A 15,021-nucleotide genomic window follows, 5' to 3' on the forward strand; every position below is an offset into this window, starting at 1 on the left:
AGGTAGCAAGTCTTGAGCCAGTTTACATGAAATCTAAGCGGTGTAAGTGTCGTATTAAATATCGTTGGGACACTATATCATACACCGTTTATCAATGAACAACATCTATTGCAAATATATCATTTTCTCTCCTCTAGCAGTTGGATATCATGACATACAGGAACATGGAGTCTAGATTTATGTAGCCCACTTGGTACATATACGTGTTTTTAATGCATCCTAACTTATGTATTTAGGTATGTACAGCCGATCTAAATTAAACCTTGTCTATAAATACACGAACATAACGCATTAATCTTGTCTATAACATACATCCATAAACAATAGAGGATTAGTCGAAGTTTTCTATAATTAACAGTGCAGTCAAAATCGTGAGTAGGTCAGCTAGCGATGACGGCTATATTTTTACCGTTAATTTTGTCCACGTTTCCCATGTGGCAACTGCATCCATTGCGCAACTCCTGGCAAAAACTGGCACTTGTTATGCCAATATAACTGGCAAGGACAATGTTATTGGCTAAGAGACACGACACAATTGATGTTAACTGCGAATATAATACACACGACATTGCCCAAATGTCATTCATTCAGGAAACCAGACAACAATTGGTAGCTGTAGCTATAAAAGTCACTTTAAAAAAAGTATCAATTTCACTTTGTTACCACACGCAAACAATATAGTCGCATTAATTAAACATTATATAACCGAATAACGGCAATGCAATCCCAAAAGAATTCCTATATAATTCATTCTTATAACGTGACTCAGTATTATTATACAATAAATTAATGATTTGATTCACGGCATAAGTTCCGGCAAGTATATTTTAGGTTACGTTGTTTTTAATATGCTGGCAGCGTTCACAAATTGGTATGTAAAAGCGTTGCGTGATTGAATGATGCCAAACATATGGAGTGAGATGATTTAATTAGCTTTATTTTCTACTTAAGGAAGTGTTATGAGTTTCTTTATGAAGAGCGGTTAGTAATTTACTTTCATAAAGATGCATTAGCTATATCGTGTTGCTATCTTTAGATATCTCGCGAAGATTATATTTTTCTTCGGCGTTTATGATTGAAGATTGGACTGGTTCAGTTTTATTTGTATTGTCACGGCAACAATTGTGTGTAATTCATGATTTGCCAGCTTTTACGTTAACTCTATTGCGATAATGTCGTTACTTTGAATCCCCTTGTCAAGGAGGTGATTACGATGTAATCCTGAGATCATTCTGGCCGGATTTTAACTGCTCTCAGATAACCTGTTCTGGTAATAAATCTTTATCCTGTTTCACGCTGGCAGCTTTTAATTAAGTTAACTGTCCCGTAACGAATAAGGAAATTAGTCTGTGGAACGTGATTCTAGATTTTTAGGTTTAACTTTGTTATGAAATTCAGTTTGTCTAGCTTTGTGCTTTGTTCATGAAAACTGGTATTGTTAACGTCAGTGAACGGCCAAGTATAATACGAGGTCAAATATTCTTTTCTTTTATATTAACACACTTCTCCGTTATGCCATTATCTTGTCTTGTTTATTTTGTTATCGTATCTACACAAGGCCGCGTCGTTTCAATTTCTGAGTTTCTATTATGACTTCATTTGTTCCATTGCGGTCAAGACCTCGTCTTGATAACCTCTGGTATCAAATTCACTACGCTTGTTAATCCGCCCAACCGTCGCTTCACTTCATTGGACAGTTTCGTGAGTGATATCTTCATGTGAAGTAGCTTGTGTCAAATCTTAATTAGATTTTATATCAAGTCCTTGTTTCGTGTTTCTACCTTCAACTAAGTGCCCTTTGTTATTTCCAGTTTCAATATGATTATCTTCGCATCGACTTTCTGTGCTCACTAACTTTCCAGCAATTGGAAATTTAATGAAATCACTATAAATTGAATCTGTTAAATGCTGCGGATGAATATCATACAATTTTCCCAAGGGTTTACCTTGCAACAAGTTAGCCTTTCTGTATACATAATTTCTATTCATATTGAATACAGTATCTCTGAGATCTATGAAGAAACTCAATATCTCCGGCGGGGTCACCTTGCATTCGTAACGTTGTACTTATATTGTGCAACGTTGTTTCTGCAGTCAAGCAAATACGAAATAGCTTCGTCTCAAGGCACTTTTTCCTTTGACCCATTTAGAGATATAACTTTGTTTCTGTACCGTTAGTTTTCCGTCAATCACACCTTATTTGCAAGTGTGTGGCGTTTGAACGTTGCAATTGAGACGTTATTGTGTCTTGAATAGGTGCACTTTGGGTTATTGAAACAGATGACGAAAAGACAAAGTTGGATTTGCATTTGGTGAAATAGTTTATTGTTAGTGTTTGCTAGTTAGTCATCGTTAGTGCCGTGGCGTTTTCGCCAGGTTGTAGTCAATGTGTGCGTGAGCGCCGCGGTGCACAGTCGTGCAGCCGACCTTGCCGTCGAATCCTGCGCATGATCGAGTTGACAGCTTGGTAATGGATTGCTACGTACAGTACCCAGGTATTGTGAGATCTGTCTTAAAATATTCTCATCCTCTTGTACATCTTTGTCATGATCGTTGCCCCTAAGTTTAGAATATAATACACATTTAAGTATGTTTGAATGAATAGTTTTACAAGAATAATTTCGTAGACGTAGATAACGTTTCCGTGGCTATCTAATGTTTTCAGTCAAGTTATCGATGTTCGATAACGCGATAAAATTAATCTATAAAGATTGTAACAATGATGTAATTGCAATATTTAATGATTTCCTGAATAAATGATTTGTTTATAAATTAATAATTTACACGTCAAAGTGTCAATGATGTCTAAAGCACATATCGATGACCGATTAAGAATTCCTAATGCGGCAAGTTTACGAGGTGCGCGGGCGCATCGTAATCGCTTACTTTACAATTTGTTTGCTTTCACCGAGGATGTGAGATTGTCAGCTTGCAACTGGCAACACCGCATACGGCGTAATGTATTCATTTTCGTAAGAAATGCTTAGTATTTCTTGTAATCCGGATTTACATGTGCAGTAACGAGATCTTGTGTTAAAAACGGACATGTTCGTTCCACTTAGTATTTATTTATCCATCTACGTACAGGACATAATTAAATTGTTCAACATACGTATATGTTTTATACGCTTTCCACGCTGAAAAGGGCGATAACAAGTGCAAAATTTTATGCAAACATTTCACAGAAAAGTCCCCGTATCGACAACACGATTCAACCTTGACTTTATAACGGTTGACGATAAAAACAGTTTTCGGCAATTTAGACTGCGCGTGCGTCTTATTGTAAAAGAAAATAAAATAAGGAACAAATTGCAAACGTTTTTCAGGCTTTGCCAAGAATAGTATTCAAACCATATGGACATTATTTGACATCCTGCAGATAAAATAACATTTGAAAATAGAATCATAACCATTACCCAGAACTGTCATTTTATGGCGGCAAATTAGCCACCATGTTGGATAGGAATTCAAAAATAACGACTAAAATTGAAAATAGAATGCAGATTTTGAACGAGAAACGTTCTGTTAGTTCTCAAGCTGCCCGCACTCAAAAGGAAATCGTAATAGCTCGTTGAATTTGACTGACGAATGACTCACTTGCGAATAGGGATCCGGAAAAAGTATCGATAATATTTTAGACTGTTACAGAGTTAAAATAGTAAAAATACGCTATCCATTTTGAGATAAGATAAGCTATGTTATGATGTCAAAATTTTACTATTTACGGTTTTGATAACTGTAACATTACCTACAGATAACATAGAACTATTTCATAATTTTTTTTACGGATTTCTGCAACAATAGTTGTGTAGGTATTTGTAAATATACTTGGCTTACCTCAGTAAGATGTAGCTTCACAATATGTATCAGTATCGATACTTTTGTTACATCTCTAGTCTAACAAATTGCCTTCCGTTCTTCTCAGGACGCAAAATTGTTTGCTCCATATTCGAATTCAATTGGAGATTTCGTCACATCCCTTCTATACAGCTGCATTACTCGATTGCGTTGCGACTAACCAATAATCGAATGTTCGAATTGATAAATCGATTACAAATCTGCTCCTATTGTATGAAAATTCACAATGTTCTTGCAAATGCGGTATTGTACTGATTCTAAATTGCCACATAAATTATATTGTATTCGAATTTATGTGATTTCCATTAAATTATTATTTTTTCTGTGTGTTTGAGAATAGAAAATTTAATTTTATAAATTGTATAATGATCTTACATGATTTATATGTCTGAAATTGATAGTCATAACTCATCGTTTATAATTTGCATTGTCAATATAAAAAAAATCAGTCAAAATCAATAAAATACGAACGAAACTAATATTAGGAATCCTAGTTTGCACACTGTCGAATAAAACTCATTGTATCCTACCCAACGTGTACCCAATTTCCTGAACCAATAGGCACAGATTTATTTGGAAGCGACCCAACCAAAAACAGATGTCTAGACATTTGCGAAATGTCCCAAGTTCGTTGACTTCAAATTAGCAATATTATGTGCAACACAAGTTCAGGGACCCAGTGACATTTAGGGCGCTATTTCGATGCGCACGCCGGCTTTGTCGTATCTATCCTGATTTATGGTCGGTTTACGACGAATGTTAAACAAGGCCCTTTTCGCTTTACTTCTTCCTTAACAAACGTGGTTAAATTGAATTATGATTGCGTAAATTCTTACTACTCTTAAACAAATATGATGATGTCCTCCAAGCCGATTATCGGCTACGGCGGCTGTTCTCATGTAAGGAGATTAGCCAAATACGCAGGACATATTATAGTGCACGAGCATTTGCGCAGACACAGGTGCACTCACTATTCCTTAACTCTCATAGCCCGATGGGACGGACACGACCGAGAGAGATCAGGCGCAGGACCGACATTTACGTGCTCTCCGATGCACGGGTGTATCAATCACCAGCTTCCAGGCTCCGGGCTGCTTTGTGAAAGTCTTCTAAAACCCACAAAGCGATTTCGGCCCGACTCGGGAATCGAACCCGAGACCTCGTGCTCAGCAGCCGCACTTGCGACAGCTAGACCAACGAGGCAGTAACAAATATAACACTTGCATAACTGACATGAGTTCTGTGGTTTGAGTTTCTATTCCAGAAAGCCTTGTTTATGGTATGAGACCGCACAAAAATGGCGGCCAGCATCAATCATATAGCTCTTACTAGAAAATTGAAAGTACTATTACACAGAAAATGCTTTACCTTAGATCTCATTAAAATAAATCGAATCATAGACATAATTATAAATCAGATAGGTACTTAATTCCGATTGGCTAGCTAAGATCTTAGCATTAGTTTAATCTTTCATTCATGATTCGTACATTTACTCCTCAATTATATGGCCCTGTAGAGTAATCTAAGTCGGGTTTTGCAGTTATGTCTAAAAATAGATAGGTCTAGCAAGACATCGCCAATTTCCGTTCCAAGATGGCAATCAGATCTTATGAATGAGTTTCCTTTCCACTAAACTGGACTTCTTTGATGATAGTTGTGTAATATTATAATTTATAGTTCCTCAAGTATTTAGCTGTACGAGTATACGAGTAGTATTATGCAACAATCATTATTTATGCACATTTTTATTTCGTTGTGTCAATTTACAATTTGATCTGCTATCTCCGTTAATGGAATTAATCTGGTTTCATTGAAAGATTTAATCTTATAAGCACAGTTATTTTAAGATTTAGAAAAGTTATTTATGAAATTTTTGATGCATAAATTAATTGAACGAAATCGTTTCCATACTTAACTAATTAGAAACATCAACGGCTAAATATCAAAGTTAGAATTCCTGGTTAATCATTCAAACAATTTTACATCTTAGATCAGAATTTGGTACCTACTTATTCAAATCAAATCGTTTTTTATATTTGTGAATCACAGGTATTATAGGTATTAAATATAATATGTTCCGTGTTTGTATTACTTGATTAAGTCTATTTAAACATTATAGAGACATATTACAAGTCTCCTATTTATCTGTTGTGCAATTTCCTAATAATGCCAATTAAAGTATTGCCTGTACCCAGATAAATGCAGTCAGAGGCATACGTGCATAATTCACTATAATTATATAGAATTGCATTGCAATTTGTGCAGCAGTTGCGGAGAAAGGAATTGTATTTATTGGTTATGTCGTAACTGATATTTCTTGTTTTATTACTTTGGTGGGTATATTGTTCAATACTGTTAATTTGATTAGTTTCGTTTTCTTTAGTTTTAAACATTTCAGCATCTCTTGGTTACGATGTATTATTATTATTTATTACCTCTTTTCGAAACTATTTATTGACTCGTATAGCTGCCATTTCTTTTTATTAATCTCTCAAAGCTACGAACTTAAATATGTTGTAGGTACTTACCCAAGTGTTTGTTATTTCTATTCATGAAAGATTCCTGACTATAGATTCACTAAATAAGAAAGTTCGATAGTCTTAAGTCTATTTTATTTGATTTTATTAGGAAACATATCCGTTTACCTTACTAAGGATAAACACATGTCGCCACCAGTTCTCTTATTTTAGTTATTTATGGTTTACTATGATCCAAAACAAATAACTCTGCTACTGAAGTGACAGTTCCAACTTCGTTTCTCAGTATATTTTAAACTGGCTCAATATTGTCGTCGTCCACAAATAGATCAGTTGTGTTAACTTTACAAAGAATTACTTATAAACTTGTTTACCTAATCTGTTTCCTTTAGAAAGAAATATTTTAAAAGTAACGGTCACATCACTAATAGAGGTGGACAGGACGACATGAATCAAGTTTTATTGACGTTTTAATTTTGTGTTGTGGCAACACTCGAATTTCAAACAGCTGGCAATATTTATGATTGTCCTTTCAAGCTTTCTAGTTTATGGTGTTTATGTAGGCCAGTATTGACATCAGACTTAATAAAGAACTGATAGAACCACTTTAAAAAAGACAACATAGATGACTGTATTATAATATTTAGTTTGTAAGCTAAATCGGTGCATACTAGCAATGCGCCTGAGGTCATAAGATCAAAGTCAGCACGCAAACATTGTACCTTTGTGTAAATCATGCTATTACCTACTGTACCTACCTACTTCGTGTTATTTTGAGTCGTAGAGCAAATAGAGTAAAAACATTTGACGATCGCCTTCCAACATCATTTTAGCCTCTGATCTAGGATATACACAGAGAAATATAAGCATCACATGACTAGGATTAAGTATGTAAATCTGATTATGAAGCTTTGTCTTTAAGTCCCATTCAGACTTCATGAAATATGAAAGATATAACTGGAACGCAACAAACCCATTCAATACTTAGACGCCATCCAGTCTAACCTCAACATTCGAAATCTCCAGCCAGTACCACAAATACATATTAAAGCCTATAAAACAAAAGCACGTCACCTGGCATTCAACGAGTATTATTGTGGCGCATTAACCCACTAACTGATATACTAGCGGACGCGAACCGACCCACTTGCGCCCGCGCATCCTATGGCCTATGCAAGTAAACAAGGCGTATTTTTAACGGGATCTCTCGGAGTGTAATTATGGAATTGGAGTGTAATGTTAAACCATTAAAGTACGAGAAGAAAATTGAAACTCTGGAATCGATACTATAGCAAGTAATTTTTCCAAAGTATAGGCATGAACGGGATAACTCTTTGATGTTATATTTTTATCGTCATTATCATTGAGTTCTGCAGGGCGTATTTTATGATCAACAGATTGGCCCAGATTTGCTTCGTTTAGCACTTTCAATGGGCTCTTTTGCTGTCTTTGATCTTTTGAAGAAACGTCTTGATTACATCAATGTATGGACTCTCGAACAAAGACTTTGGTACTTCTGTATGTCTTTACCAAGTTATTGAGACTTTACTAAGACTGAAGTATCAGAGCGTCTCGATAAAGACCTACAGAATCTTACTAATTGGAAAACATTACATACCCATAAGTACAGCCTTTTTGTTGTCTCACTGCTGGGCACAGGCCTCCTCTCATAAGGAGAAGGATGGAGATTAATCACCGGGCTTGCTCAATGTGGGTTAGTTTTCTTTAATTCCATTTTAATTAAACCTTGCCTTTCTTTCTTCCACAGCGGTATCAGCAAGATGGTCAGCTCTTCGCGCGGCGGCAACCAGACGCGGTGGTGCAAGACGCCTGCGCAGGGAAATGGCGGCGCTCCGGGAGACACTCGACGATATATGCGAGCCCGGAGACTGCGCCCCTCAGCCACATACCAGAGCTCAGCTGCATAGGAGGATTGAGGAGTTGAAGGTAGGTTGAGTAGCCCTAGCTATTAAGTATGTCTGTCTTGTCTATCCTCCTACGGCCTTTGGTTTTTGGAAGTCATAAAATTAAGGTATCATTTTCGTTTCGTCAAGTGCTGTGGATAAGGCAGGATCCCTCTTCAATTGCCCCTCAACCATTACAATCCTATTTGTTTTTCTATTTCTTTAAGGTTTTCGTTAAGGTTAATAGTCGATCCATAGATATGAATAAATATGTGGCCAGTAACAGACTCAAGCTTATCATAATGAACCTACAATTTCTAATGTCTTAATAGCTGCATAACGTGGTGAACATAATTTGTTCGCCTATTAGTGTATTCTATTCCGGTTAGTTAATTAGTTTACACAGTACCGGTCTTACGTCCGATTACTCAAACGCTAAGGTCTTACTCAAGTATATTTGTCGGTATACTTCACGATATACGAGTATGATAACCACTTCAAAAATAAGTGTCACTTTATACACCAAACGAAATAGTTTTGCAAATGAGCATTTTCATTCAGAATATGTAGTCTATGTGGTCATTCTTGAAAGGTATCGGATAATTTTAATCCGGGTACTCAGAATAATTCCTATAGGACGCGAGCGAAAGCGCTTATGGTATATAGTTAGATATAATTCCTACTTCGAAAGTGTATATAACTCATTAACTAATGAGTATAATGTGTAATGATCCTAAATATTCTTATTCACAGGAGCGTCTATCCCGCCTGCTAGAATGCAAGGTATCCATGTTGAAACTGACCGTGTCAGTGCGCCGTGCTCTGGGAGACATGGAGAATGATGACGGAGGCCTTGGTGCTGATCTTGCAGCTTTGTTGTCTGCGTGGGATGATGCTCATCAACGGTAAGAAGAATTGATAATTATCAATTTTTCGGCGCAAATACAAACCCAAGACTATTGGTCTATGTGCGACACAATCCATAAAGCAAAAATCTGTCAGTTTGAAAGCGCTGTTATAAGAAACACAAGTATAATAACTGCTCAATTCACATAAGTTTGAATAAGATTTCCTCGTAGAGCAGTCAAACCAGCTGTTGCCAGTTCTTTTATTACACACCCTATTTGACCCTATTCTCGTTTATGTTAATACAAAAGAATATAAAGGTATGGTTAGATTCAAACAATTAATTCCTTTGACGTTCACACAAGAAAAGACTGACTTCACCTACCTAAGTTAGTCACAAGAATTATAAACAGTGATTCATTCAAACAAAAAGCAAAAGACTTAAACGGAGACAAGTCGTGAGATACAGATAAACAAAATCTATTGACTACTGGAGCGTAAAGCAATACCTAAGTATTAGAGTGAATCATTGCTCGTCTCATTGTTCGTCATGGGTACAATGACATTGTTTGAATGGCTGTGTCTCGTTTTTGCTGGTAAAAAAAATATGTGAGACTAAGAAGGTTATTGCACATTTTTTACTCTAAACTTGAAGCTGTAACTTATGCAGTCTGCGTAATTTTGATTGACTTCCAGCCTTCATATTAGAAAATTCTCAAAGCTTCTTATTTTCTTAAAAGCTTCCGAATTGGCCACGGCTGTCCTCATATAGAGATCAGCCAGCTGCGCAGGACATATTATAAAACCTACATAAGCATTTGCATAGACGCAGGTACACTTTTGTTCCTTTATTCTCATAGCCCGATGGGACTGCAATTCGACACGACTAGACGGAGATCAATTAAATCATACTTTTTATGACCTATGCAATTTCAGCGTACCTATTCTTAACTCCAAAATCATTTCAGAACTTCAAACGAGCTTCTGTCTTTGGAAAAAGCAGTCTGCGCTTGGGCAGAATGGGAGAGTGCTCTTCGGGAGCTCCAAGGTGCTTTGAGAGGAGACCTGGCGACTTTGGAAGCCTTGAGGGACCGTGGTGCCATTACTGGGGACCAGACCGAAGTCGCCGCTCAGATAAGGCAACTGGCCGCGTCTCTTGTGGATAAGAAGAAGGTATGCATCTGAATACATTGGATACTTCTTGTTTCTGTAAATAAGTTTGTTCTATTGATTTTGCCAGGGAATTATCTCCTAAAATCAGGGCAACATAATTACATATATCATTGATTCCTGGCAAAATGACATTGTTTGCAATATTTCTTGTTGGTTCAATTCCTTTTTTTTTAAATTTAATTTATAGTATTTAGTTTCCCTCTCGGATTACGGGTCCTTTTATAACCCTCTAAGGAAGAAAAAACATCAGTTACATCATCCTAAACCTCCTAAAACAACGGCCTTCTTTACTGTCTTTTCTTTTCTTCTTTCTTAGGCCTATTTTGCTACTTTTGTCCTACATCGAAAATTCCCGTTATGGAGCGTATAAGTAACGGGTATTACTGTCCATATAGACCATATATCTCTTCCTCCAGGGTGGTTCAACATGCGACTCGCTCTCCGACTCCGGTATATCGGACGGCGACAGCGAGGGCGCCGGGCGCCGCGCGCGACGGCTGAGCGCCTTGCGAGAGCTCGCCAGGCGCCTGCAGGCTGCGTTGGCGCCGAATTCACCGGCTCAGAGGGCTATTGCTAAGGTAAGAACTTTGTGATCTTATTACAGGGATCTTATAAAAGAAACTGTTAGTATAGTATTCTTGAGAAAGAAATCAGTTTCTAGGTGGTTTATATTTAATTCTTCAGAGAGTATTTAAGAATGATAAGCATAGATAAACGGTATAAGACGGTTTGTTTCAAATATGAAAATACGTATAATAAGACGTATTTTCTATTTCATCAGCAGACCGAGTAGAAAGTTACCAGAAAAGCATTTGTAAACAAATATTATAAATCTTCGGTTTTGCTAATTTATTCTCTTATTGGTTACAGCGTATGGAGCAAACAGAAAACGAAGTGCGTACACTACAAGAATCTTGTCGTGCTTTAGTTGAGCTCAGCATTCCTGATCTGAAGATTGAGGAGGAAACGTAAGTTACATTACTGTAATTTTGGTCCTAACTTTAACACACCTTCTTCAGACGTTGGTAGTTTTTTTCGGATTTCACTCTGGCAACACCTCATTGCACAGAGCAAAAATATCAGTATAAAACATAGTTTTTACCCCCACAAAACTGAATTATAGGGTACAAAACAATATAATACGACCCTTTATTCACGAATAAGTCAATATTAATTCTTTTTTTCTCTTTGCCAGCAGGGACAACAGCATTGCCGCAGTTGCCGGCAGCAAAACAGGGTCTGGCGACCCCGACTACAGTCCCCGAGGAGGTTGGGTGTGGCGAGTTCTCCGGTCTTCACTGCCCATACAGTTGTGTCTCGTGGCTCTACTCCTGGCCGCCTGGCTGGTCGAGAGGCCTCGTTGTTGCGACGCCCTCAACTCCCTCGCTCAAACACTCACCCCACAGCTCCGCTACGTGCGAGGACCTCCCCCAGTCTGAACCACTAAACGTGTAAATCCACGTGACAATCACTAGCTAGCTAGCTAAAGGTTTCAGTATTCAGCACGCCTTTTCGTGCTAACGCCAATTTGAAGTATTCAAACGGCTTGGAATTATGACGGTTTTTTGAATGTAGAACGAGTACGTTCGGCTATGACGAAAGTCAGGATTGCGTGAAGCAATAATTTTTATTATTTTACTAACATTTTGACTAGACAATGGTTAGAATGAGTAAAGGTTTTGATTGACGTTGTTACTAACATAGAAACGTATCTATGGAGAATTCCAGAATGACGTACTGACATGTAGGAGTAACCAAGTTATGATTATGTTTAACATGAAGATTTTTAAACTACATAGATGTGACCGAAATATTGGAATGACTAACGTTTAGCAAGATGAAGTTAATTAAGATCTATTCGCATTATTAGACATTTTAATTGCTCACAGCAAAAAAAAGTTCAAATAGAAAAAGTGTTCCAAAAAAATAATAAATCATCTGTATCAGATGAAGTTCAAAATAGTTAGTCTATATTTTAGTAATAATGTACTAACATTGACAAACGTTTCTTAAGTTTGTATGTAGAGTAGAAGCATGCCTATTTTAGTACAATTATTTGATAGATTACTTAAAATAGGTGAGAATGCGCTGTGTGACAGATATTCTGCTGAAAACAATATTTTTCAATAAAAATAGATTTTTAATGACTTTTTCATGAGTTCACGTGACCAGGCATGAGTTTTGGTGGGTTATTCTGGTTTATATGTGAGAGATATTATTATATACCTAGTGTATATTTATATAATATTTTATAATCAATGCAGACTACCTTTGATAGTCCTGCAACAGAGCAACCGCACTAAATCATTCACTGGCTGGTATAAAAAAACGGGGACCATAGAGGCTAGCTTTATTTGACATTTTTAATACTATCCATTGCTTGGGAGAAGAACTTAAAACCTTTCCCAAAGATGAAAAAAAACAAGTCAAATTAAGCAAGCAGGCTTATTATAAGTTCATGTTTAAGGCCCCAACTTAAGTCAGCTCAATGAAAAAGTCACTAAAAATCTAACATTTAAGACAACGACAACTTATTTCTTCCTCGAAATAGAATTATCAGTTCTCATTTTAATGAGTTATCGTCGTGGCCTTACCTGAAAAATATTTATAAAGACTGATAAACTAGTGTTTCAATTTAACAAACATTTGATTCAATACATATCTATAATTCTTAGTACTTTTATTGTGTCAATCACGAAAAACCATGAATCTAAATAGCAAATACATTTTCATTTTCACTGTTTTCTGGTGGCATATACAAAAAATAGTAATTGTTCCGTGCAAATAACTATTTGCGTACAAATGACAGCAGATCAACCTACCTCCAACTGACAAATTTCTTCAATAGATTTTCAACCTTATCACAATAGAGGAAGGTTAACGTTTGATTGATAAAATTTGACAGATTGGGGTAGGTTGATCTGCTAGTGTATGTACATTGTATAGTGAATATTACGACCCTTGATTATAAATCATGAAAACAATATGAATCATTTTCAAATCTTATTTTATTAATAATTTCGTCAATTTAATTCTCATCAATCACTATCCAAATATTATTATCGAATACCATTGAATAAATTATGATGTGCCTGATTAAATAAAAATATTATTCATTGTTATTGATTTTCTGTTTTATAATTAAATATTTAGTTTTTAAATATGTGTAACTATTTATTGTATTGTCAATTATTTGTTGATTTATTTTTAAATAACTATATTATGTCAATTATAATACTTTTCCCCTTTTAGCCATGAATTTTCTAGGACATTTTAATATTATTATTAAATGTTTATATACTTTTTATTTTTCTCAAATATACTTCTTCTCAAAATCTAGGCAGACTGTATTCAGTCTGAATATTCAATTTAATAATACGTAAACGTAAACATACTTTATTGTTTTTCTTTACGTACCGGTTTACACATTTTTTCTACCAATTAACATAATTTATTGCGTGGGCAACACTTGCTCATAATATGTTGCTCAGACATTATAATTAACTGCCCATGATTCGGCAATTTGTTTGCAGCCTTACATAAATATACACTACAGTATTTTATCCAAAATTTGTAGGTAGCAATTAATGAAGTAGAGTAGAAACTAGCAACTGTCTCTCTAACGGTTAAAATATCCCAATTTTAGCTCAAAATGTACCTTCTGAAAATATTGTAAAAACATTTAATGGTTGATCTGAAAGAGATAAACTTTATCATATTTTAATCAGAACTAAATTGGAATTTTAGTATTCCTGATTTTTTGTCATTTGGTCTATGTACTAAAATTGTTATGCTTTCGATGTGTGAGCCAAGTCCTTACAGGACAGATGTAATGTAAAATGCCTTAGCCTTGCGTATGACTGTCTTGTGTGGCGCATTCTTATAACGAATGTATAATTAGTATGTAATTAAGTACACTCTCCCTGTGGTTTGCTAAAAAACGCTTTTTTGAATTGTTTTTATCCCATCGGGTAACTAGTATTTTGAAATTTTATTATTGTAAAAAAAACCACAGCGAAAGTACTTCCAACATTCTATAATTTTCTTAATAAGGCAGTCAGTGCCCCTAGTAGTGTGTCATATTTCTTTTAATTTTTATAATTTAGTGTATAACTAGATAATTGGAAGAAAATAGACATGCGACGGAAATGCATTTAATTTTTTCTTTCTTCGGAAGGGCTCGAGAGCGTATAATTAATAACGATTGCATTATGATATGTTGGCTTTTGGAATGGAAATAAAATTTTGAATTTTAAATTGGTTGTTTTTATTAAAACTGAGGACTGTAATGGAACAGAGAAATGAGGGTTTTCGATACTTTTTCTGCCGCCAGGCGGCGCTTCGTATGCGTCAGGTCCAAACAGCTGTCAGATAGCACAGATTCTTACCGAACGTATTATTATTTTAGTAAAATTTTATGTATTTGGAAGTGTTATTGATTTTATTATGGATTACGGCCAAAGAAAGGTTGCCGAACTGAAGATTGAGCTCAAAAAGAGAGGCGCAAAAGTTACTGGTACTAAAGAAAAGCTCATTGAAAGGTAAACATAATCTACTTCTATTTGTTTCCACAATTTGATTGATTTTTTTTAACTACTAAATTGAAGTTATTTGTGTTTTAGTGAGTTGTTGTTGATTAATGTATATTATATATTCCAGGCTAAATGACTATGACAGAAACAACAACTTCAAATCAAATAAAAATGATAATTCTAATCTCTCAAGTGAGATTAATTATGTAATAGAATGGCCAGAAGAAAAGT

The 15,021-nt window shown here is 35.7% G+C and overlaps 1 protein-coding gene across 7 annotated transcripts in view; it reads left to right on the forward strand.

Annotated features, from left to right (window-relative positions):
- The window catches only part of LOC110376274 (klarsicht protein), a 275,563-nt gene extending 261,048 nt beyond the window's left edge, over window positions 1-14,515 (forward strand). For 6 of the 7 annotated variants that reach the window (XM_049837835.2, XM_049837834.2, XM_049837840.2 and 3 more), the window contains 6 exons: window positions 8,104-8,282; window positions 8,993-9,144; window positions 10,054-10,258; window positions 10,675-10,836; window positions 11,129-11,226; window positions 11,454-14,515. In XM_049837835.2, the coding sequence (XP_049693792.2) occupies window positions 8,104-8,282; window positions 8,993-9,144; window positions 10,054-10,258; window positions 10,675-10,836; window positions 11,129-11,226; window positions 11,454-11,697 (1,040 nt within the window). In that variant the 3' untranslated portion in view covers window positions 11,698-14,515. The remainder of the gene's footprint in view (window positions 1-8,103; window positions 8,283-8,992; window positions 9,145-10,053; window positions 10,259-10,674; window positions 10,837-11,128; window positions 11,227-11,453) is intronic. The other variant, XM_049837837.2, reaches the window with a different exon arrangement.
- The last annotated feature ends 506 nt before the right edge of the window (window positions 14,516-15,021 follow it).

Source organism: Helicoverpa armigera, chromosome 23, assembly GCF_030705265.1.
Source record: "Helicoverpa armigera isolate CAAS_96S chromosome 23, ASM3070526v1, whole genome shotgun sequence".
NCBI lineage: Eukaryota > Metazoa > Arthropoda > Insecta > Lepidoptera > Noctuidae > Helicoverpa > Helicoverpa armigera.